Source organism: Pyrus communis, chromosome 11, assembly GCF_041283825.1.
Source record: "Pyrus communis isolate YQ-2024b chromosome 11, ASM4128382v1, whole genome shotgun sequence".
NCBI classification, from domain to species: Eukaryota; Viridiplantae; Streptophyta; class Magnoliopsida; order Rosales; family Rosaceae; genus Pyrus; species Pyrus communis.
The window spans coordinates 3,483,360-3,509,996 of record NC_142575.1 but is presented as its reverse complement, the minus strand read 5'-3'; the positions used below and the strand labels follow the sequence as shown (position 1 = coordinate 3,509,996).

Below are 26,637 nucleotides of genomic sequence, written 5' to 3'. Positions count from 1 at the left end.
TTGTGTCCAGAGAAACATTAATTAGGAATTTAACAGTCAAATTTCGGTGTAGCATACATCGATGCATACTTAAAACTCTCTTAGTGTGTATCCTTGCATTAGATATATTTTTTTCTTATATTATCACAAGAACTATACTTTTTTGTTTTTTGCTCCACGAGAACTATACTTGGGTCCTAACCCTATATCTATGACTAGGTTGAAAATAATTAAATAATATGTTATTAATTTATTTTTAAAGCCGGTATGACATGTGTTGTATTAGTATTAACTCATACTATTGGATAAGGATGTGCGGTCCAGACCCTTTTGTACCAAAATATTATCCTTACCAAAATAATTACATTATTAAATAAGATATTAAGTATATTATCATTTTTATTTCAATCGGACTGTGAATTGAAGGAGTTATTTATTTATAATTCGATGTAGTTAATAGAATATGAATGGAGGCATTGAATACGATTGTAATCTGATTGACTCAATTGATAATGTAAGGATGTTTAGGTCTCGGGGTTATTTTATATTCGTTGGGGATCCTAGTGTAAGTTTACTTTTCTTGTTAAAAATGAGTTATCCATGTTACGATAGAGAAGTTTTTTTTTTTTTTTTTTAACAAACGATATTATCTACACTAAAAGAAGGAGGTAGGCTTTAGCCTCACAATGGACTATCAATAATATGGTTCAAATTCGTTTTGGCAAGAATCAGACCTATGACCTCTCATTTACAAGTTACAAGTGAAGAGAAATACCACTAGATCGTAGAATTAAGTAGCCCATTTGTATTTTGTTTTTTCCTTTGCCTTTCGATTGAATATTGCAAAATATACTACTGAATATTAGTAAAAAAACACTTTAAGAATCATCTTAGAAACAAACCTATCAGAGGTTAAATATTTAAGACAACAATCGCCAGGTGAAATAATATATAATTGAGTTTATGAGTTTTGTTTTCTTTCTGTAATAGTATTTTTTGCTACGAAATCTAGCTTTGATCGATGAACTTATTTGTATAGAGTGGTGTGGTAAATTGGCAACTTGTAAAAATGGGGGAAGCATTATTATGCACTAACCATCTTTCAAGGCTTAGATGCGTTTGTTCAATTCACAACTCCGTTTTCACCCTGTATGCTTTGGAATTTTGGGAAAAACAAGAAGTACACACTGCCTGTAACATGCAGCAGTGGACCTTCGGGGATGAAAGGAAGCATTTTCCTGGTCTATGGTGATATTAAACTGTTAGCATCTAATCAAACTACCGTGAAACAATCCCAAGCCGTTAATATGTGACACTTCGGGCACAAAAAGGATGGGATGTCATGGCAATATGCCACAGAATCTGACCATCAAATTGGCTGGCCACTCCACTACCTCCTAATCAATGTAAACTTTGAGATTCCGAAAGCAATCGGGTGTGGACAAATTGTCCAAACAAATCAGCCAGAAAATGGGTTTGACAAAAACAAAAAAAAAAAAAAACAAAAAAAAAAAATCAGCCAGAAAATGGTGTGTTTGGTAATGGGTTTTGAAGTGGCCCATGTAGGACATAGATAATCGACAATTTACTTGTTCTTTCACATGGCTTATAACTTTCTACTTCTTTTATTCAGATCATGATTTTCTGAATGTTCTACTCTAAATATTAATCTATGTGTAGTTTCATTTGTTAGTGTTTTCTTTCTCTAAGATCAATAGCAATTCTAATCTTTATGCCGTTAAGCGCCCTAACGTAACCTCCCATTATTTTATAAAAAATTTAATTGACAAGATACACATAATCTTTCTATCTATGATTAATATTCCTAGTATCAATACACATTTTTTCCTTGAATCAACAAAAAAATTATTAATAAAAACATTAACAATAATGAAGCAAGACTGTGTTTAATGGATATCTTTAAATGATTATTCAATTTTCACAAAATGCAAAGACTCTTGAATTTTACTTAAATCTCTCGTATTACCTTAGAAATTCTATTTTACCTGATGGGGGTTTTCTCATGTCCTCTTCCTAGCTAAATTTCCGAGAACGAATAAATTAAGAGCCAAATTATCGATATGGAGTGCATTAGAAGGAAAATGTTTGAATACTCCCTCTACATGTATGGACTCGGTCCTTCTTCTTTCATGTTTTTAATGAATAACTATGTGTATATCATTGTTGAGGAAAGTTGAGGTTTCAAATCAATTGGTTATATGAAGAGTAGCCCAACTTACTTATAAGCACATGCAAAGTCCCTAATTTCTCCAATGTGGGATTAACTCTCGACAAGTCCCTTCATGTGTGGTGAATTTTCAAGCCAAACACGTGGACAATGCAAATCAGGTGATGTGGAGCACGTGTGGCCGTTGGGCTTTTATACAAGAGACAATGTGCTCTGATATCATGAGGAAAATTGATGTTCTACTATAAAATCAATTGGCTATATAGGGAGTAAATAATCCAATTACTTATAAGCACATGCAACTCTTCGTCGATAATTCATGGATTAACTTTGAACAATTCTGATTGATATATAAGAAGGAATGAATCTTTCGTTGCGCATTATAATTAGAGAGTGTTAACTGTAGCAGAAAAGGTGAACCTCTTTCAATACATTACTTAAAAGGGTAGTGTTATCCATATACTTATTTTTATTTCTCATACGTTTCTTTTCAATTTCCTACTTGAACAAGAAATAACATGGATATAAAAATAATAATAAAATAAAACATGATTGGGGAAATTAAAGTTACTTTTGCCTGTCCGTGAGACATGACAAAGAAATAATTGCAGCATTATGAAGTAATAGCTTTTGCTAAATTTGATCATTTACCCTATCAGGAAAAAATGTAAATTTGCTATTTGCAAGCTAAATCCTTCATCTCACGCTGACGGAATTAATGATAGAATAAGCTTACGTACTCTTGGAAGAGATGGTGAAATGACAGACCTCTGTGTTTTTCTTTTTCCTAACATGAATTGCCAACAGACAACGACATAAACCATGCACAAATTATTCAACATATAACCCAATCATCTGCAGCCCGCCATGCACTCTTACCATACTATCCTTCCATCTGCAAGCATTTACATTTCTAACGTATCACTTGGCTAGGTGAGATGAAAAAAATGGCAAGAGGGCAAATGGGTCCGGAACTATAATCACATTAGGGTTTTGAAACACGATAAAAGTGAATATATTCTTGCTCCATGAAGTAAAGACACAGGAAAACCAAATGTACAGAAACACATGTTCGACTTAATTACTCGTATCGTCCCTAGCAATGAATATGTTGTTTGGTGCAAGCGTGGGCATTTGGGAAAAAATGCAGATGTGGAGAAAAGGAAACTAACTTATTGCAAGTCTCTGCAAATATTGCAAACCTGTTCTTGTTTCTATGCTTTTGTTTCTGCTCGATAGGGTTCTGATGCCCTTTGCTTTCCTCCTGGCCTTCCTATTTGCTAATAGAAACCAAGTCCAGAGACTCGTTGTCTCACATGTATATATGTGTGTGTATTATACATCTCTACAGATGTCGACCCACTTAGCCAGACATGAACATTTCAATCTTGAATTAAATTTGACCGTTGTCCCACCAAAGCTAGGTTTAGAGTTTGATAGAGATGTGGGAAATGCATTAGGTTAAATAAGGGTGGGACTCTCTTTTGAACAAAGCTGACAACTCTATATTTTGATTCTGATTTTGACAGATGGGGCTCTCTTTTGATCTGATGATCATAAATAATTGTTTGTGATAGCTGTGGCTGCCTTTCTCATATCAGGGACACTTTAGCGGCTATATAAGATATTTGGTCAGGATTTATCCTATTGTGTGGTATCTATCATACACATACATTACCAAAATTGTAAGGGTTCACATCTAAGATATGTTCTCATACATACTTTAGTATAGTAATTAAGCTCCTCAATTTATTACATGGCTGATTTACAAAATTTTATGATTATGATCGGAATCGTTCATATTATAAATTACATATTTTAAAGATCATCTCTACAAAAAAAAAAAAAAAAAAAAAAAATTACATATGAGATCGTTTAGTCATCAAACCATAAAAAAATAGATGGATGGATCTGGTAAAAGAATGATGACCTGTTTTTCTATTTGTTACAGTTAATTGACTAAACAATCTTATTTTTAATTGATATATTTTTTTTTGTAGAGATGATCTTTACAGAGTATCTTGAGGAGTAACTCCTCCTTAATCTTAAAAAGCCAAGCCTCTCTCTTTACTAAATGCTTGGTGTCCACAATGGTAAAGGTATCGACTATCGACTTCTTAAAAGAAGTTGTGCTTAGGACATTTTCCCAACATACAAATGTGTGACTATTAATTGCTGATGCAATCTCAGCCGTATATGCATGTAAAGTCCATATTGCATTGCATCAACTGTTGGGAATTGTCAGATCTTGTTGTGCATATACGAATGCTTAGAAATTCTCTTTAGATTAACCCAACAACAAATAGAACTTTGAAATTAGTGGATATTATTCTAACTCCCTTTATGCACTCCAATACACTGTAGAAGAGTGCTATATATATATATATATATATATATATAATTGCATTTCGGATATTATTTGTTTGTACTCTCAGCTCCATACAAATTTACAGGGTTGAGGGTTCCATGCATATTTATTTTCTTCTGTGTTATGTCTCCTCTTGATCCAAACGGTTCATGATATTAGATTGAAAAAAGCTGTACACCATCTTGTCTATTAGAAAACAGGACCTCTAAGGTCTGCCAAGACATATGACTACTACTTTTTATGGAAATATAATTCATTATCATACAAATAAAAAAATAAAAAAAAGAGGTACATAGAATGGTCCAAATACAAAGCGAAACACCAAGAAATAATATGGACCAGCCAAACAACAAAATAAAGGGACTAAAACAAGGAAATAAGCACAAAACAGAACAAACCCTAGAAACCCTAACTACTCATTCGCCGCAAGAAACGCAGCCAAGCTAAATCAGATGTAACTCAAATAAACTAGTTTTTTTACCATGCTTGTAGTTTGAATTCAAACATGCCATACTTGTCCATTCTTATAGTTTGTTTGTGGAAACAATTAAATTACAATCTTTTCATAAGTTTCTTCTACTCTTTTGGAGGAGTAGTGCTTGTAACATTAAAATTATAGCAAATGGACTAGGTTTTATATGTCATATATAACTTATATGTGTCTTTCTCACATCTCACAGACTTATTGGTCACATACAACTTCTTTTAGTTGAGTACACTAATTTGGTTGAGAGCAAGAATACAAGCGATAAGCGTAAATGAACTAGGTTTTATGCTTCACGCCCATAATAATCTCATTGCAAGATTGAAGCACTTTACTCTCCCTTATCTTATAATTTTGTTCCAGTAATATAATGTCATGAGAACTATTAATTACTTATGGGCATATGTGAGAACAGCAAGAAGAAACAAATTAAGGGGACAATAACATGTAGAATTTAATATGGTGGCAAAGATTTGGGGTTGGTATTGTCACTGTTTTCATGTAGTATAACAGTGTTACAAGTGGGACTGGGATCAATATATTTGCGATATAAAAAACGGTCCCCCGCTCTTCTTCCTCAATTTGAATGTCGTTTTCACGATCTTGGCTCCATGCAAAGTCTCTCAGTATTAAACTTTTCAGGTTTTTGTGTTTGCTTGTATCTCTCCCTATCTTTTTAATATTGGACTCACTTCTTGTCCCTTGTAAGCTTACATATTACCAACTCATCTGTTCAGATAGATTCTTCACGTGATTATGCTTTTCAGTTCACCCCATATCAACAAGGCAACTGCTCTTCCAGTTACATTCTGCACTTTGACAGTTTCCGAAACAATAAACCCTTCATTCTATTAAGTTTGGTTTCCTCAACGCCTTGCCTTAGGGTTAACTAGAAGGGAATAAGCTGAGATTTTTCATATTTGTACCATATCTTGTATCAGATGGGAGTTTTCACTTCTTATATCATCGATGTTTTTTATGATAAAATTCAATACCGAGTAATAAGTAATTAAGTTAGAACGTATCAGTAATATTGGAGGTCAACCATGTTTGAAACTATAAAGTTTCGCATGTTACTTGTACTTCCTTTTGGAAATCCAGAATTAGGAAAAACGTATTGATTGCAGCTCTTCTGGGATTTTCCTTTTTAAATGTCCAACTCAGTGCGCGTACTCAACATTAATTCAACTATTAGAGATTTTTTATACACCAAGCTAGTGATATTACTATTCTGAAAAAAACTATAATATGTAACAGCCATTCATGAAAAGTGTTCTGGCACACGTAAAAATTTCTCTCTACACACGAATCCATTTCCCTAAACGTTTGTGATATGTCCATCGTGTCTTATATTTCAGTTGGGATAATACTAGAGAGACCAAATTTAATGATTAAATTTGCAAACTAAATAATGTGCCACTAATAAGCATAAACACGTCAATCATCAGAGCATTCCCACCGTAGCTTTTTGCTCGGGGGACAGTCTCCAGAACAAAGGCCCGAGGGCCGGTGGATGGCCTCCAGCGTGAGGCAGGCCGGGGGATGGGGGAGGCCCGAGGGCCAGGCCCGTGAGGGATTGCCAGGCCTTGAGCCCGAGCTGAGGATGACGCCATGCTGACGCCAGGGTGGCGTCAGCGTATTATTTAATTTTTTTTGTGTCAGGCGCGTGCACCCCACCCGCGCGTGGGGGCGCGTCCCGACACAATAATCAGAAAAAAAAAGCTTTTGTCAGTTACCGTTGGGAAGCCACGTGGCTTCCCACGGTACGTTAGATCCTAACGATCACTTAATGTGGACCGTTAGATCTCAACGGTAAAAAAAAAAAAAAATGTCAGATTTAATATCCACCGTTCGATCTGAGATCAACGGTGGATATTAAAATGCTTTATAAATTAAAAAATAAATGAAAAAATAGTTTAAAAAATCTGAAAAGTTACCGTTGTGACACGTGGCACAATCTGGAGCGTTGGAATTCAAATTTTTTTATATCCAACGGCAGAGATTAATTAATTGAATAAAAATTTTAAAAAAAATGTAAAAAATTCAAAAAAATTCAAAAAAATTCAAAAAAATATCTGAAAAATCTGAAAAAAATTCTAAAAAAAATTGTTTTTACTTTTCTATAAATACCTTCTCATTATCATCTACCTTACACAACAATTTCATATTTTCTCAACTACTTTCAATCACATTCCTTTCTTTGTCTCAAAGTTTGAATCCATTTTTTTTCAACAAAATGACCACTGGTGCAGGTACGAATTGGTCGCTTATTGAAGATGTTGCGTTGTGTACTAGCTGGGTTGAAGTTACTCATAGTTCGCTTACGGGTAATGAGATGCAGTTGCGAGAAATGTGGAGTCTTATTCATACCAGTTTTCTTGAGAAAATTGGTGGGAAAAGAACCAAAGAATCGATGTCCAGTCGTTGGAAATTACTTAGCCAATCGTTTAGTACGTGGAGAGACGCTTTGGCACAAGCTAGTAATAATATTCGAAGTGGGGAAAATTACTCGGATCAGGTAACAATTTATTATTTATTGTTACTTATTTGTTACATTATAATTATGTTGTTTGTATTATTTATTTATTTGTTTGTTTGTATTATTTATTTACTAAACTTGGAACTCTAGCCCCATGTTATGATTAAAATGACATATATATATATATATATATATATATATTTGTTACTTATATATATATGTATATATTTGCTAGTTAGTTATTTTCATTATAATTATTTATTTGTTACTTATTTTCATTATTTACTAAACTTGAAGCCTTCTTAGTTATTTTCATTATATTTGTTACTTATATATATATGTATATATTTGCTAGTTAGTTATTTTCATTATAATTATTTATTTGTTACTTATTTTCATTATTTACTAAACTTGAAGCCTTCTTACTTATTTTCATTATATTTGTTACTTATATATATATGTATATATTTGCTAGTTAGTTATTTTCATTATAATTATTTATTTGTTACTTATTTTCATTATTTACTAAACTTGAAGCCTTCTTACTTATTTTCATTATATTTGTTACTTATATATATATATATATATATATATATATATATATATGTATGTATGTATATATTTGCTAGTTACTTATTTTCATTATAATTATTTATTTGTTACTTATATATATATATATGTATATATTTGCTAGTTACTTATTTTCATTAAAATTATTTATTTGTTACTTATTTTCATTATTTACTAAACTTGAAGCCTTCTTACTTATTTTCATTATATTTGTTACTTATATATATATATATATATATATATATATATATGTATGTATATATTTGCTAGTTACTTATTTTCATTATAATTATTTATTTGTTACTTATATATATATGTATATATTTGCTAGTTACTTATTTTCATTAAAATTATTTATTTGTTACTTATATATATATATATATGTATGTATTTCCTAGTTACTTATTTATTTGTTACTTATTTTTATTGTGTAGGAACTTCAAGCACAAGCTTGGTACGCTGCCAAAACCAAAAGCAAAAATAAATCATTCAACCGGTGGGAATGTTGGAATATTGTCAAAGATTGTCCTAAATTTAGAGTTGTGCCAGTCGGTCCAGAAGTGCACATGAACAGCACCCCTCTACACTCTACACCCGATCATGTTCATGAAGATGATGCAGAAGAAGTGCCCGAAACGCCCCTCCCTGAACGCGCGTCGGGTTCGACCCGTTTTCCAATTAGGCCTCAAGGTAAGAAGGCTTCAAAGAGAAAAGGTAGTGCTTCCAAGAACGATTATGCAAAGTTCATGGAAGAACTTACTCGCCAAGGTGAATTGACTTTGGCAAGGGACCTGGCGAAAGATGAGGCTGAAAAGGCTAGAGAGGCATCAAAACAAGCAGCTGTTGAGAGAGAATTTTATGCTAATGAGAGAGAAAGAGAGCTACTTAGGCAAGAAAGGGAACATGTTAGAGAAGAAAGACGGGCTCAACAAGATCGTGAGATTATGAACATGTCTTTAGAAGGGAAGTCTCCAAATTCTAAATTTTTTTGGAAATCAGAGAAAGCGGACGTTGTGCGAAGGAGGCGTGCAAGAGAAGCAATAGCAAGCCAAGGTGGTTCTAGCACCGCAACAGAAGATCATCCTAGCACCACAAATTGGTTAAGTGATGATGAATAAAGTACTTTTTGTAATCGGAGCCCATAATTTTCCAATCACTTTGGGTTGTAATTTATTATTTATTGTTTGTATTATTTATGTTGTTTCCAATTTCTTGAATATTTATTCAAATTAATTTGGTAAGTTATTTATTAAAAGTCCATTGTTCAAATTAAAAGTCCTTGTATAAAATAATTAAAAGTCCATCGTTCTAATTAAAAGTCCTTTACATAAACATAAACATAAACATACTAAGAATTACATAAACATAAACATAACAAAATTACATAAACATAAACATAAACATAAAACATACTAAGAATTACATAAACATAAACATAACAAAATTACATAAACATAAACATAAACATAAACATACTAAGAATTACATATACTAAGAATTACATAAACATAAACATAAAAAAATTACTTAAACATACCAAATAATAAAACACACCAAATAAAATAACATAAACATACCAAATTAAAAAAAAACACACTAAATGAACTTAATTATCTTCAGCTTGTTTCAATGCCCACTGGTGCTCTATCAAGTCAATTTGTCGGGCATTGTGCATGTCTGGCATTTGAAATGCAGTATATCGTTGAATGAGTCTTTCATTGTAACGTCCATCCCTTTGTAATGGCTCATGTTGCACGGGCTCATCGGTGGCGTCATGAGCACAATATATACGTGTTCTTGAATTGTTCATCGGGTCTGGCTCATATTCATCAACGGCTTCATAATCGTACTCATCTTCCACAATCATGTTATGAAGAATGATGCACGTCATCATGATGGATCGAAGCGACTCTACATCAAACAATCTGGCAGCACCCCTGACGATCGCCCAGCGAGCTTGGAGGATACCGAAACAACGCTCTACATCCTTCCTGCACCCCTCTTGACAGCTTGCAAAGTGTTTTTCCTTTGCACTCCGTGGACGTGGCACTGTTTTGACAAAGGTTGACCAGCGCGGGTAGATGCCGTCAGCTAGGTAGTATGGCCCGTCGTACATACGTCCGTTGACCTCATACGTAACTTTTGGTGCATTTCCTTGCAAGACATCGTTGAACACTGGGGATTGGGCAAGGACGTTGATGTCATTTTGAGCTCCCGGGACCCCGAAAAAGGCGTGCCAAATCCATGTATCAAAAGATGCCACCGCCTCCAGAATGATACTTTTTGCTCCTTTTCTGTCCCCGTAAGCGCCTTGCCATGCACTTGGACAGTTTTTCCACGTCCAGTGCATACAATCAATGCTTCCAATCATCCCCGGAAAGCCACGCATCTCCGCCTTCTTCAACAGCCGCTCCAAGTCCATGTGTGTAGGTTTGCGGAGGTACTCAGCGGTGTAGATAGATTCGATTGCTCCGCAAAACCTCATCAGGGACTCAAGAATGGTTGATTGCCCCATCCTCGTTATCTCATCCACTTGGTCTGCAGATGCTCCATATGCAAGCATCCGCAAGGCAGCAGTAATTTTTTGCTCAGGCAGTAGACCCATAGCACCAAAAGCATCTTTTTTTTGCACAAAATAAGAATCATGGTTGCAAACAGCAATCATGATTTTGTTGAACAAATGTCGTTCCATTCTAAAACGACGTCTAAAGTACGTATCAGGGAATGCACTATTAGGAACAAAATAATCATCCAAGAGTTCCATACCTCGTCGTTGCCTGCTTCTATCAAGGTTTCCGGAACGGCTGGGCCTGCAGATCTGAGCCGCAGCTTGGATGACTCGACGGGAATGTGAGGCTCTGCCCCTTCTTACTTCGTCATTTCTCATTTGACGCTCCTCATCCTCTTCCCTCTCATTTCTTACCCTCTGGTGATTGAAGATTGCTTCAGATTCGTTAAACAATTCTTCCTCTTCCTGATTGTATTCCCACATCATCCTTGAGGAAGAAGAAGACGACATTGAAAGAAAGAAACAGAAACTATGAATAATGATACAAATTTTTGTGAATAAGGAAGCAGAAACTATGAATAACGATAGAGATCTTGAGAATTTTGGTGTGAGATTTGTGAGGATGGATGGTGGATTATATAGAGGATTCAGAAATGATTAGGTTCTGCATAATGCCACGTGGCATGCCGTCATTCGTTACAAATCTGATGGAAATCTATCCTCAAAGATTGTGAACGGATTATGACACGTGGCATGTCGTCATTCGTTAAAAATCTGATGGAAATCTATCCTCAAAGATTGTGAACCGATTATGACACGTGGCGCGACGTGATTGGTTAATAATCTTATCAGAAATCCATCACCAATAATTGTATTCTTTTGTATTATTTAATAATACTTCGGATAATGACACGTGGCGCACCGAGAACGATTAAAAATCTTATCCGATATTACAATTAAAATTATTTTGTATTATTTTATAATAAAAAAAAATACTAATATTTTATTGCCTATTGCCAGGGCTATTGAAGTGTAACGGTGGAGATGCAAATTCTATTGCCAGGGCTACTTACTGTTCATTAAGGGCAGTTACTGTTCATTAGGTGGATTGAATAGTGTATTGCCAGGGGGGAGGGCTCCAACGCTGGAGTTGCTCTCAACTTTCATATCATTTAGTTTTCAAAATTTTGTGTATAAATTACTTTTTCAGTTGCGATTCCACATTCCACAGCATGTATTTCAACGGTGGAGATTCAAACTGGAAATCACAAAACCAGCAGTAAAATTACAGAGCAGATATCGGGATGCGCGTCAACGCTCTGAATCTCTCGGAGACTCTGACACAGAAGTTAAAAGAAACTCGCGTGCGATCCTCTTTTTTTTTTTTTTTTTACAATTAACTTTCTGCTGGTAACTACGTGCGCTTCTTTCTCTGAAAAAATCCCAAAAATTAAACACTAAAAAACAATTTAAATTTAAATTCCAAAAAAAAAAAAGCAGAAAAAGTAAAAAATGCAGGAATTTCAAAGTGGTGACGGGAGGTCATTCAGAAGCCATAGAGATTCGCGGTCTGGGTTTTAGCACATTTCTCAGAAAAATTAATAATATTAATTTAAAAAATCACCAAATTTTATAGACCTCACATTTTTCCAAACAATTTCTGAAAAAAAAATAAAAAAATTTGTACTGGTATGAAAATGTTAAAATATGATTACATTGGCATCTCCACCAAAACCCATTTTTCGCTGAGACCGGACATTGGAGAATGCAGAACAAGGAGATAGCTCTTCGCCAAAACGCCGTCGTCTAGCTGCTTCACTTGCTGGCTTGTAAGTTTCTTGTGAACTCCAAATGCTGTTGTTCTTGTTTTGCATGTGCCCTGCTTCTGCTGTAGAATCGCTTCTGTTGATTTCTGGCTTTTGGGTTTTGTAAAAGGGCTTTTGGGCTTGTTCCTGTTGAACTTTTGGTGTCTGGGTTTGGTTTGATTTGGGGTTTTTGATCCACAAAGTCAAAAGTGCTTTTGCAATTCTGCTGGCTGCTGGGGTTTTTGTAGAGTATACTATTTTGTTAGTGGGCATTTTCTACGCCAGGTTTCATGGGTTTGCTCTGCCCAATTTGAGGGACAAGTTATATATCAGATTGGTGTTTTTTTTAATTCTGTGGAACCAAAAGTGCTTTTAGTGAAATTGTTGTTTGGATATGCAGTATTAGTTTCTGATTAGGGTTTTTGAACCTTTTAAGGAAGGAAATGGAATTTGCTACTGCCAAACCCCTTAAACCCTCCTCAAACATAACTGATATTGTCTCCAAGTTTGCCAAAGTTTGCAAGTTGAGATCCATTGGCGTGTTTTCGTCCGAGAACCCGGATCATAACCATCAACCCGACAACCCCAACATTAGTAATGCACATTTGGGTGAGGATAGCAGCAATGTGACAGAGGAGACGGAGTGTGATGGGGTGAAGATCCACCCCCAGCCTGTGGAAGTAAATAGAGCAAGCGATAAGTGTGGGGATGCAGAGTTATCCAAGTTGTTTGACATTGTTTCAGCTCTGAAATTAGCTTACGTTCAGCTTCAGCAAGCTCATTTGCCCTATAACCCGAAGAAGATTGTAGCTGCGGACGAACAATTTATGACTGAGCTTGAAGCGCTCTGTAAGATGAAGCGCGCATATAAGGAGAAGCAATGTATAAAGTTGAAGTCTGATCCCTCTCGTTCAGATATCCTGAAGAAGAAAGTTGAACTGAATGAGAAGCTACTGGACGAGTTGAAGTTTCAAATGGAAGTTAAGAACTCTGATATACTCTGCTTGCAAAAAGAGCTCAGGGATTTGGATTCGGTGAATGTGGCACTGGCTGAAAAGGTAAGGCAGGCAAGTTTGCAGAGGAAGAATGTAAGGGTGTGGAACGTTGCAACATTTCAGGATGCTTTCAGAGCTGCATCGAAATCCATTCACGATTTTGCAAAGCCGTTAATTAGCTTGATGAGAGCTTCAGGCTGGGATTTGGATCTTGCGGCAAAGACAGTGGAAGTGGAAGCTGTGTATTCAAAAAGGGCCCACAAAAAATATGCATTTGAAGCCTACATTGCTGGGAGAATGTTTTATGGAATGTCATTGAAATCTCATAATGTGGATGGTATTATGAGATATGATGACCCAATCGATGCCCTGATGGAGAACCCAGATTCCGATTTTGCAAGATTCTGTGGAGAAAAGTATCTCTTAGTTGTTCATCCAACAATGGAAGCCAAGTTTTTTGGCCATCTGGATCACAGGACTCTTGTATTGAGTGGCAAGCATCCGAGGACTTCATTCTACCAAATATTCGCGAGAATGGCAAGGTCGGTTTGGGTGTTGCGTGGCATTGCACCTTCGATAGATTCTGAAGCAAAAATGTTTGCTGTCGAAAGAGGAAGTAAATTCTCGGATATCCATATGGAGTCCGTGGAGGAAGACGGGGAAGGTGCAGCTGTCTGGGGTGAACAACAGGTGGAGTTTATGGTTGTGCCCGGATTTAGAGTTGGAGAGACAATTGTGAGGTCTCGGGTGTATGTTTCGAAATCAAAAATGTAACGTCGCTTGGTAATGTTTACAGTTTACCGGCTAACTGGTAATTCAACTGAACCTAACTTCTGTTATGAAAATGTTAATAGTTAAATTAGTCAAGAGCACTTGTTGGGGAATACAAGGTAGATCCATATGAGTATGAAATTTCCAAATTTCAAGTTTTGAATTTTGATAGATCTATATGAATGTAGTAGATTGCATGAATCTGGTTAATGTTTCTTTCCACAATTTAATCATGGCCCTTGTTCTCCAACTTGGGAAACACATTGCTTGTTCGGCAATCACTTGTATTATGACATTTTGTGTCCCGTAACGTGTACCTGATACGCTGAAATCTCCCTGATACGCTGAAATCTCCCTCGTTTACTTGGATTGGAATGGAACTATTTCGATTCTTGACTTTTCATGTGTTTATGAACACGTGTATTGGAATTGTTTCGGTTTTTGACATTTCACGTGTTTGATATCTCGTACAGAATCGAAAAACATGTGGCTCCTACTATGAGATCGGTAATCCAATACCTGTAAAATCAAGATCTTATTTTCATTCCTTCTCTCCCATGTTCCCTAGTTTCTCGATTCATAATTCTCGTCATTTTAAGTAAGCAAACATGACATTAGCGATGATTGTTTTAGATTTAACATTTCAAGATCCCATTTCCATTCCCAAAATTTACACCTAACTCTGTCATCAAATTGTTTCCCATTTAGAGGATTTTATGCCTAGTGGAGCAAAGAAGCATGATAAAATGAATCATTTTTTTGCACTTACACCTAGTATTATAAAAAAAATAAAAAAAATATGACTTGGCATTTAAGACAAAGAATTCAATTTTTGCAAAATCACACTAACTTTCATCACTGGTAGGAGAAAACAAGTCCTTGCAAAGCTCCCCATAGAATCTCCCAACCAAATCAATGAAAACAGGGCACTTGAGGTTCTTCCAGCAATACAGAAGCTCTTCCACATCCATCAAGTCCCCCACTTTCCCTTCCTCAATGATCATCTCCACCAAATAGTTCTCAAAACTCCTGCACGCATCTTGCACATCGTCATTACCAGAAACCCCCGCCCTTCCTCCGGTCATAGCCGCCGGTGTGACAGGTGACGGATAGTGCAGTATTCCATTTCTGTCACCCCCTCTTTCAGAGAAGCTCTTGAGCGCTGCTAGTCTGTCCATTCCTTTCGGTTTCCTGGTTGAACAGAAAGATGATAGGAACAAAGTTATCCGACTCTTCTTCTTCAGAGACTTTTTATCCTCTTTAACTTGGGTGTAAGGAGATCGACGGAGACGAAGAGCTCTTAAAAAGAATGGTTTTTTGAGCTTGAATCTGAAGATTTGTAGGAAATTTCTGCATGGTTTGAGTAGCTTGGATCTCAAGGCAACTGATGCTTTCAACTTCATAGCTAATGATTGATAAAAGCAGTGTGATTGAAGCTAGGGATAGTGCAGGATGGTGACTTTGCTGCTTTTTATCGCTTTTAAGAGTTTTGCTGTTGCAATATCGTTTGGTGTAACATATATATATATATATATAGAGAGAGAGAGAGAGAGAGAGAGAGAGAGAGAGAGAGAGAGAGAGTTCTGTGCTTTCTCTTAATTGGGTGATAAATAATGTTGATGGGGTTCACGTATTGGAGTCAAAGTAAGTGGGATACCATGAAATTAGGAAATGAAGTAAACCCCAAAGTTCGTAAGCGGGTGTCAATGTCAACAGCTGGGTTAACGCGTGGTCTTTGGACCTTGAAATTTTAAGAGCGATCTTTAGTCGAAGGTGTATATGAGGATATGGAACACATATCGTGCTATGTAGGTGATAATATGTAAAGTTGGAGATAATATCAGTGTAATTAGTAGTGAGTCGTTAACTCATCTCTTTAAAATCTTAAAAAAATCGTACTCATTTTTCACCAAAATATAAATAAGATGTAAATATAATTTTTACATCTGAAATTTTTATCTCAACATTTGAGAAAAAGAGACGGAGATAGACTCTAATCCCTATGAAAGTTTGTGAGAAAATTAGAGAGCAAAGAGCAAAGCACTTGTGTGTATCAAATTTTACATGATCTTGTTTGATAAGAGTAACTATATTTTGCTCAACGATAAGTTCTTTTTCTGCTTTTATTCGAGATTTGAACTTATGAATTGTTTTAACAAAATAGAGTATGAATGTCGCTGTAAAAAATTAATGGACAAAAAGGTAACCTAAACCAATTTAAAAAACTAACACAAAAATAAAAATATTATTGGCTACCAATAGTAGGGTGCCTAGTGTTAGCATGGTCCTGTCTAGCCCAACTAATCCAATGGGCTGAAATGATGGCCGGGTAAACTTGGACCTTTGAGGACTAATAATTGAGATGGGCTAGATCTGACCTATTTTACGGGCCTATTAACAAACCCACGACAATAGGGAAAGAAAAAGCAAAAGAAATAGTAGAATGGTTTGTCGAGAGGTGTCTCATTCTTCAAAATTTGGGACCATTCATCCTCCTGGTCCCGATTGTTTTCTGTTTTTCTTGGTCTGTACGGAAATTACTTTGATGATTTTTGACATGTAGGGAGTAACAAACTAACCGTAGTTTAATGCGAGTGTGTAAACTTTCATGTTTGTGTTTTTATTAACATGTTTATGTATATCAGTACGTATAAAACTGTGATTTGCACAATTTACAGACAAGTATGAATGATTTCTTACAATCTCATTTGGTATTTTAGGGTTGGATAAGAATGGATTAACAATTATATTCCAAGTATGTTGAATTTATACGTAAATAATTTTTCAAATCGAGAGGATTTGACATGAAGGAAAAACTTATCTTACAATTTTGGGGATGAAAATAATGTTTATTTGTCTGTCGGGACTTGTTTACATATCTCTGTCTTGATCTAATGTCACTTGTCACAAAGTCTCTTTGTTCCTATTTCATTGTCTCCATCGTTTAATATCCCAATGCTCACATATTCATTTTCAGCACATTTACTGTTCACGTATGAGTCGATATCATGCTAGTTGTTAGGTCTTTTCTTTAATGTAACGTTAGGCTTTATGTCACATATGTATATATGAAATCCATCACCCTTCTTCTTTGAAAAAAGTTAGGTTTCACCATAAAATCAATTGGGCGATATGAGAAGCAGTCCAATTACTTATAAGTAAATGCAACGTTCTTCCTCTCATCAATTCGGGATTCATTCTCAAATGCCCATCTCTCACATGTGGTGAATTTTCGAGCTTAACATGTGGACAACACAACTCGAGTGACGGGGAGCACATGTGACCATTGTTTTTCACACATAGAATAACCTGCTCTACATCGTAAAAAAAGTTGGATTCCACCATAAAACCAATTGGCAATATATAAAATAGCTCAACCACTTATAAGAACATGCAAAGTCTCTTCTCTTATCAATTGGCTATCAATTGGCAATTTATTCTAAACATTCTCTCTTGTAATATATGAGGTTCAGTATCAATCCATATCTATCAATTAGTCTGCTTGCGGTCCCTAGTGTGTAAAGAAGAGATTGAAGCATTAGTCTAAACCAAGGACGAGAAGAAGATTTAATGCTCAAACGTAGAACTAGGTCAATCGCCAACACCGAGTCCATATTCTTACCGTTAACGTTAGTCTACTGTGAGCTCCTCCACAAACATAAACACTGTAAGAAATAACTCATGAAGCGTGAGCAACTGAACATATTTATATTGGATTGATATTGTATCAGTATCAGTATTATAATTATATTGGATTGACATGGTATCCTATAGTATAAACTCGTAGCTTATCCATGCTGTTTTACTATTTTATATTAGGTAAGTAGAGTAGATATTATCGTATCACAGTATTTCAATATCATACAATAATTTTTTATATGTTTTAATACTGAAAACAATTATGCCATAACTAGCAACCAGAGGTTATCCAGCCTTGGCTTTAAGAGCCTGCGGGCCTTGTGGAAATTAAGCACTTTGGAAAAGGCATGGAATATCATCATTTGTAAAGCAAGGAATTATGGGAAGATATACAGCACTTGGTAGACAGATGGGTCTTGGCTGTTACTAAAATCATGATTAATGTTGGCTGCTTTAGGTAAACAAAAGGAGGAGGATCCAGATGAGATAAAATTTAAAAGAAGGGGACAACAACGCACTTGGGGTATATATATGCAGGAGCCAGAAAGCATCAAATAAATCAAGCTCTAATTATATTCTTCATTGTTTATGGTAAAAAGTAAAAACGATATCGTATCATATATTCTATGTATAAATAATATAGAAATTAGATTCCTTCAAGCTTAAGATGCACTACCTAATCACAACGATCATTGCTTGGTGTTTGCAAGAGATCACCATGCATAAACAGTGAACTAATTGGACTGTGCCAAGTAATACAATCCAAACAATTAACCCTAGTTAGGGCTAAATATAAAACTCTTTACATAAAAGTGCATGTTTCTCTTTGTTAGAACTTAACTTTTCACTAGCTATAGCAATGAAGAACTAATTTTTTTTGTATTTTTGTCAAACGAAAGATTTGTTAGATAAGAGAGATAATGGGATTCGAATCCACACCGTAGTACAAGGGCAATACTCATTTCCACCACTATGGTAGATGATCATTTGCTAATTTTATTTTCATTTTACATGTAACCTGTTGCTTTCGTACTAAATTTTTCTAGTACTGGACCCCAATTTCAACCTTCGATATAGACCATAACATTCAGCTCTTTTAAGAGTGAGAGCCATACACACACACACACACGAGTCTGTGAGAGAGAGAGAGAGAGAGAGAGAGAGAGAGAGGGAGGGAGGAGCTAGCTGTTTCATTCTTGATGGGGAATTACAAGTTCAGATTTTCAGACATGATCCCAAATGCTTGGTTTTACAAGCTCAAAGACATGAGCAGCACCAGAAACAAAAACCACAACACCTCCCAGCACCATCATCACTCCACCGATCAGAAGAAACTAACCTCAAATAAATTCTCACCACCCCAAAAATCCCACCTTTCTCAAACAAGAAGATACTCCTATTACTTCTCTACACAACCCAACATAGAAAACAAGTTCTCCAATTCACCTATCCACCCAAAAGCCTCAGACACACATTTTCCTGAAAACCCCAGAAGATTATCCACCAGAAGATCCGAAAGAAAAGCTGTTTACAAGCCTTCTCCTAACAAATCTGTCTCAAAGTCCTCATCAAATTGCAACTGTCATGCTCAGATTAATTCGGTTTGGACTGATGAGCACCACAGAAATATTCAGTCTCCCGATTACTTTGGCTCTTCTAGTGAGAGTTCTAGCGAGCCTGACTTTCACGAATTAATCCCATCAGAATTTGAATGTGACCTGAAATTTGCTGACATGAAAAATGAAGGCTCGACAAGAAAAATCCATGATCAGAAGCCTGATGGGTTTGATTCTGATCTGATCTCAGAGGTAGAGCTTCCTCCAATTTTGACAAAGCCACTGAAATTTGATGAGGCCACCAAGTTCAAGAGAAGTTCATCAAAAGTGAAGGAAATACAAGGACAAAGGTCTCTCACTGTCAAAATTGTCAAGGAGGAAAGCATTCGGAAGGGTAACCAAAGGAAAGTTGCCCGGAATTTGGTTCGAAGGTCTTCTGCCAGTTCAACGGGCATAAGACTTAGAGGCAACTCTCCAAGACTTGGAAGCAAGAAGAAAACTCAGCCATGTGGTAGAAAGAGTGTGCCATCATCACCATCGTCGTGCTTGAAGTCGAAGAACAGGCACCTTTCAGAGAGTTTTGCCGTTGTGAAGTCCTCAGTTGATCCACAGAGGGACTTCAGGCATTCAATGATGGAGATGATTGTGGAGAACAATATCAGGGCAGCTAAGGATTTGGAAGAGCTTCTTGCTTGCTATCTCTCACTCAACTCAAAGGAATATCATGAACTCATTGTCAAGGCCTTTGAGCAAATCTGGTTTGACATGGCTCGCATCAAAATGTAACATTTTTCACTGTCTTAGATTGTTAAATGCCAATGCATGTATATAATCTTAATTAAATTATGATGGCTACTTTCTGACTTCTGGGTTTCTAAGAAAATATCTTGATACCTCAAAAAAGCTGCATGCATGTATTGTTTGTTGAAAGAACTGGATTCACTGATTTTGAGCAAGGTAATATTTAACTATATCCACACACATTTTTGCACACCCTTTATTAATTTTTGTCATTTGATCTTCTTTACCTTATGATGTGGATTGCTCTATTTTGCAAGTTTAGACCTTTAGGTTTGACCTTAGAGGGGTAATTATGTTTTATGTCACCACCTCTTTTCCTTGTTTTTTTTTTTTTTTTTTTTTTTTTTTTTTTGTTTTGTTTCCAGAAAGGTAAGGATTATGTCCCACAATTTTTTTATCCTTCTTTCTTGTATTATGAGAGGTTAGGTTTAGGTCCTCTCTTACTAGGTGTACCTCTTTTTTGGTTATTAATAAAATTTCCCTCGTACCGTCAAGATTTTCTTAAAAAAAAAAACAAAATCTCTATATAGACCACAATTTTGTGTTCCCTTATCGTCTATATTGTGCCCACTACTAATATGCCAAAAAAATGAACTAATAACGAATTTTTTACAAAACAAAAAGTGGATCAAAGTAGATTGGCTATTTTTTTTTTTTCATTCACTTAGATGATGCCTCTCATACAATGGTTCTTCCTACTAAGATCCTACAAAAGGTAAAGCACGAATTCCGCTTTGGGGAATATCTTAAGGAGAACCGCTTGCGCCGGCACATTACTACTAAGAACGGTGCCGCTCGTCCTTCCCATGCTCTGTGACAACGGCGGTACCTCAAAACAAAGGGGCCACCCACCCTTTCTCCTTAGTCTTCTCACTCCCTAAGGAATGAAAGGCCACATCTAACTCTGTCCACAGTTTACTAGACTATTAATTGTTTCAATTTAACTACAGTGTTTTGACATAATGTTAAAGTTGAATGTCCGAACGTCATGAAAAATGGTAGGCCTTACCATGTCAAAAGAGTATAAACATATATTCCTGTTTGAGGGCTTTGGCTTGGTTCTTGTCTGGATAATTTTGAGAAAGATTGCTGTTCCCCAAGGTTTTGTTTCTGGAAACAAGCTCAACTAGTTGGTACCAGATCATGAGTTGCAGTAGTGTAATCCAAAGGAAAGAAACTGTACAATAGCCAGATGAGAAAACTTTTCTGTATATATTATTTTGTACATATTGAAAAATTGAACTAAATGAAAGTCTTAAACAACGTGGTTGTCATGGAACTGTATATCTGCATAGACTATCTTGCCATGTAACGGGTTAAATATATCATCATGCTGAAACCTTTCTATGTGTTTATTAATAATTAATATATTATAACACATGACAACCGTTAATCGAACAATACATACTATTCAACTTCTTACGTGATAGAGAAGTCTGGTTGAAGTTTTCTCTGTCTTCTGGGGTTATTAGCATCTCCTTTCCATAAGAATAAAGGTTAAAGGGCGACTTCAAAGAACTTGTATATTTAGATGCACATATATTCATACTAAGTAGCAATTTTAAATTAATAGTTTAATGACGTAACATGTGGATAGAGTAACAATGTTCTACGTTGTCACAACGCACAAGACTTGTGACAGCTAGGGTTTCCACATGGCTACATGCCATACCACCAACCGCGGGCAATGCAGGAGTGATGCAGACCACCAGTTACTGCTCATTAAGTTGCAATTGTGTGGCAGGTCCCTATGGCTTATATATGAACGGTTTAGGTGGAAATGGCAAGAGGACTCATCATTCCGAATGCATTTGACTTGTTGATTTTGACACACAATTAAGCATATAGTACGAGGGGTTGATATAAATTCAACCTAATTTCCGTAGTTACTGTGCTGTTTTCTTGATGACAGAGGAGATCGAGGTCGAGGACTACTGGAAGAGATCCCCTTCCACCAAAATCACACAATCAATTAATCCGGGTTCTTGAAATTCAATCCAACGGCTACAAACAGGGACCCCTTTAAAAGTTACAATAATTTTAGCCGTTGAATCAAATTTCAAGAGCCCAACTTAATTGATTGTGTGGCTTTGGTGTGAGAGATCTGGAGGGAATTTAGAACCACCAATGTTTCACCAAAGACTGAATTATTATGAATCTTTGAAATAAATATATGGCTTCATGGATAAAAATAAATAAAAAAGTTTACATTTTATTTGTAAAAATGGTATATATTTATAAAAAATAACGCTAAGGAGATTAAATTTATAAATCAAATAATATAGTGGTTTATGATTAAATTATTATTTAAGTATTGATTAACGTGCATATTTCCTCTTGGTTACACATTATTTGATCTGCAAATTTAATTTAAAATTTTGATCTTCTTAGTATTATCAATTTATAAAAGTAAATTTCTTATCTGCGCATGTATGGTGAATTTCTCACTTACCTTCTCACTTCTTTGCATGCCATATGTACTCCACTAGCACTTAAACCTAAAATATAACCATGTCAAAGTCCCACTATTTTTATTCCTTTGTTAATATAAGGAAATGACGTTCTAGGATTCATATAATCAACCCTACTTAGTGAGAAAAGACTTTGTTGTTGTTAATACAAGGGAAATTTTTTGAAATGTCGTATGAACTTATACATTTTTTTAATTTGTCATATGAACTAAATTTTTAAGCAATTTGTTATATTAATTTTCTGAAATCATTAATTTGTCATCTCACCTACTTAAATTTTCCATCCAAAAGAAATCATGTACAATGCACATTGCACATGACTTGTGTTCAGGGTCATTTTGGACTTTTGAGACATTTTCATAGATATGGGGTGGGAATAAATTGGTTTAGGAATTTTGACCTCATATTTACAAGTTCTCTACTTTTCTTTTGTACGAACAAAAAATTTTTGGCTGGTAAAAAGAACATGTCGGGTTTGTTTCAAAAACTTATTGTCAACTACTAAAAATGACATTAGGTTCACTAACATGAATTTAACTAATTCCAAGTTTTGAGAATTTAACGTGGTCATTCATGTATATTAAAAAAAGGGAGCTGATGTCACATCCTAGCCCGGGCTCCCACCACAACCCGGGCCGCTCCACCACCATAGCACGATATTGTCCGCTTTGGGCCCCGACCACGCCCTCACGGTTTTGTTTCTAGGAACTCACACGAGAACTTCCCAGTGGGTCACCTATCATGGGAGCGCTCTCGCGCGCTACTCGCTTAACTTTGGAGTTCCCATGGAACCCGAAGCTAGTGAGCTTCCAAAAGGCCTTGTGCTAGGTAGGGATGAGAATATACATATAAGGATCACTCCCCTGGGTGATGTGGGATGTCACAATCCACCCCCCAAATTGTCACATCCCAGCCCGAACTCCCACCACAACTCGGGCCACTCCACCACCGTAGCACCATATTGTCCGCTTTGGGCCCCGACCACGCCCTTACGGTTTTGTTTCTAGAAACTCACACGAGAACTTTCGAGTGGGTCACCCATCATGGGAGTGCTCTTGTGCGCTACTCGCTTAACTTTGGAGTTCCCATGGAATCCGAAACTAGTGAGCTCCCAAAAGGGGAACCCGAAGCTAGTGAGCTTCCAAAAGGCCTTGTGCTAGGTAGGGATGAGAATATACATATAAGGATCACTCCCCTGGGTGATGTGGGATGTCACAATCCACCCCCCAAATTGTCACATCCCAGCCCGAACTCCCACCACAACTCGGGCCACTCCACCACCGTAGCACCATATTGTCCGCTTTGGGCCCCGACCACGCCCTCACGGTTTTGTTTCTAGAAACTCACACAAGAACTTTCGAGTGGGTCACCCATCATGGGAGTGCTCTTGTGCGCTACTCGCTTAACTTTGGAGTTCCCATGGAATCCGAAACTAGTGAGCTCCCAAAAGGGGAACCCGAAGCTAGTGAGCTTCCAAAAGGCCTTGTGCTAGGTAGGGATGAGAATATACATATAAGGATCACTCCCCTGGGTGATGTGGGATGTCACAATCCACCCCCCAAATTGTCACATCCCAGCCCGAACTCCCACCACAACTCGGGCCACTCCACCACCGTAGCACCATATTGTCCGCTTTGGGCCCCGACCACGCCCTCACGGTTTTGTTTCTAGAAACTCACACGAGAACTTTCGAGTGGGTCACCCATCATGGGAGTGCTCTTGTGCGCTACTCGCTTAACTTTGGAGTTCCCATGGAATCCGAAACTAGTGAGCTCCCAAAAGGCCTCGTGCTAGGTAGGGATGAGAATATACATATAAGGATCACTCCCCTAGGCCATGTGGGATGTCACAGCTGAAATGTCTGAAATAACTTTGAAATTTTAGAAATAATCTTGAAAGGGAGTGGGGAGTTGAAATGTCCAAAATAACCTTGTAAATAAGTGTGCATGCTACGTAGCTTATTTTGGATGGAAAACATAACAGAGTTAGAGTGAGATGACAAATTAATGATTTTGGAAAATTGATATGACAAATTGCTTAAAATTTTAGTTCATATGATAAATTAAAAAAGATGTATAAGTTGATACGACATTTAAGATTATTAAATGTTTAGCTTTGTGTGCTAGTGTAACACACGTAGTAATAGTATGAAGAAAAGTGAGAAGGTTTAAATGAGAATGTAAGTGAGAAGATTGCTAGCACTCACCTTTTGGTAATACTAGAATGAAATTGAATTATTAACCTAGCATAACCTAAAGAGCATTTTCGGAAGAAGAATGCTAGCTACCTTCCTCATTTGCCTTTCCCTATTTACCTTTTTCATTCATCACTTGATACGTGTATTCTACTAACAAACTAAAGTACATAATTCATGTTTTTAAGGTCGAAAATTAGAATTTACACTTTTAATGCATTAATTATGTAATTTAATTTGTTAGTAAATATACATCTCAAGTGATGAGTGGAAAAAATAAATAGGGGAAGGCAAAGAAAAAGTAGATAGCATTCCTCTTTTTGGAAAACTAGTCGACCCACATATGAAGTCATTAGATTGCTAATCACTCTTAGCTAGCTAGGAGCGAGAAAATAACTTTGTCAAATATTGGTTCTCTTTATTTTTTGGGTCCGGCTACAATGCTACATCGAATTTACTCGTGTGAATTCTATACAAAATTTCACCCGTGCAAAGATTCATTAAATCATATGCAAGATCTAACTCGTGATTTTACAATACAATCACTCAATAATACATACTTTGAGAAAGAAGGTATTTCTAACCATTGCGACTGTGCAGTATGACAAGCAAACCTTACATGACAAGATAACGAATTTGGACACATCGTAACATGCAAGAGGACCAAGGAACAAAGAAGTACCAGATTTGAAAACTGGGCGAAAAAAATCCAATTAGGACCACAGAGAAAATTCAGGAAATAAATCTCATTGGAGGACCATCATAATCATCTCCGGGAATGAATCCCATGATCTCACGCTTGATCGACCCTTTTTCAAAAAGTAGGTTGCCCTTTGGCCCTTGTTACTTTCAACTCAAACAATTTCTAGTATCTTTTTAGGAATGTGAATCCACACATCCTATTTTACTTCTCACATATCTTTTTAATTTTCTGTCATCGGATCGGATGAATTGAAGAAGATCAACGGACAAAAATTATCAAGGAATGTATGAGAAGTAAAATAGGGTGTATGAATAACACATCTTTTTTTTATTTTAATATTAGAAGACGTTTTAAGTTCAAATTTTTTACTCCTAATAACTCGTTGAAGAAGTATTGGCTAAATATTTCTTTTTCGTATTGTAAGAGTTCATTTCATAGGATTCACTAAAAACATGATATGGGGCGGTAAGTATATGATGATTTATCAAACAATTACAGCATGCTATTGCTACCTAATTCTCTCATCACTACAACTCATTGCCTACTCCAATTGGATGCCTAATTATAGTTGCATGAAAAAATCTTAATCATGTAATTTTGGAATGGAGTTAATTATAAGGGCATGGCCTTATTTTACACGGGACCAATCATTACAATATTTGAAAGGGTGGTCCTATCCACACACCTAATTTTATCTCTCACACGTCCCTCTTAGCATTCAGCCGTTGTATCGAATGAATTAAAGAAGATCAATGGACAAAAACTAACAAAGTTATGTGAATAGGCATGAAGTTGGCAAAATTTTTGGAGTACAATGTATGGCATGCATTGATGAATTCAAAGGATATATGTATGTTCAATAATTCAAACGAATTAAACAGATAGACACGAACCATTTAAAAGGTAATATTATACGCATTGATGTATGGTAGAAGGACTCGTGAGTTAGAACATGATCAAACTCTTATTCATCAAACCCACAAAAAATGTGCAACCCAGGATTCCCGGGTAAAGACTGTTTGGATTTTGCATATATCAACAAGTCTACAGCCTTCACATATCCAAAATTAGCAAAACACATCCATCAAGAAACATTTCCTAAACCAGCTACCTTACCAAACCCTA

The 26,637-nt window shown here is 36.1% G+C and overlaps 4 protein-coding genes across 5 annotated transcripts; 3 read left to right on the top strand and 1 right to left on the bottom strand.

Moving 5' to 3' along the window:
- The first annotated feature begins 6,465 nt into the window (after window positions 1–6,465).
- Window positions 6,466–9,323, top strand: LOC148692690 (uncharacterized). Its single transcript, XM_088680479.1, has 2 exons — window positions 6,466–7,537; window positions 8,503–9,323. Exons 1-2 carry the CDS (start codon window positions 7,256–7,258, stop codon window positions 9,184–9,186), a joined length of 966 nt encoding a protein of 321 aa, XP_088536605.1. The 5' UTR covers window positions 6,466–7,255; the 3' UTR covers window positions 9,187–9,323.
- Window positions 9,324–12,181: 2,858 nt separating this feature from the next.
- On the top strand, window positions 12,182–14,319 carry LOC137741383 (protein GRAVITROPIC IN THE LIGHT 1-like). 2 transcript variants are annotated; one of them, XM_068481102.2, is made up of 2 exons: window positions 12,182–12,406; window positions 12,819–14,319. In XM_068481102.2, the coding sequence occupies exon 2, from the start codon at window positions 12,826–12,828 to the stop codon at window positions 14,149–14,151; it is 1,326 nt and encodes a 441-aa protein (XP_068337203.2). In that variant the 5' UTR covers window positions 12,182–12,406; window positions 12,819–12,825; the 3' UTR covers window positions 14,152–14,319. The 2 variants fall into 2 exon arrangements, with proteins under 2 accessions (XP_068337203.2, XP_088535164.1); XM_088679038.1 differs by having other exon boundaries at window positions 12,281–12,406; window positions 12,823–14,319.
- A 618-nt stretch (window positions 14,320–14,937) lies between these two features.
- LOC137741575 (transcription repressor OFP17-like) lies at window positions 14,938–15,551 on the bottom strand. Its single transcript, XM_068481268.2, has one exon. The coding sequence runs from the start codon at window positions 15,549–15,551 to the stop codon at window positions 14,994–14,996; it is 558 nt and encodes a 185-aa protein (XP_068337369.2). The 3' UTR covers window positions 14,938–14,993.
- Window positions 15,552–18,901: 3,350 nt separating this feature from the next.
- Window positions 18,902–20,206, top strand: LOC137742586 (transcription repressor OFP4). The gene has a single exon (XM_068482496.2). The coding sequence runs from the start codon at window positions 18,987–18,989 to the stop codon at window positions 20,127–20,129; it is 1,143 nt and encodes a 380-aa protein (XP_068338597.1). The 5' UTR covers window positions 18,902–18,986; the 3' UTR covers window positions 20,130–20,206.
- Window positions 20,207–26,637: the final 6,431 nt, after the last annotated feature.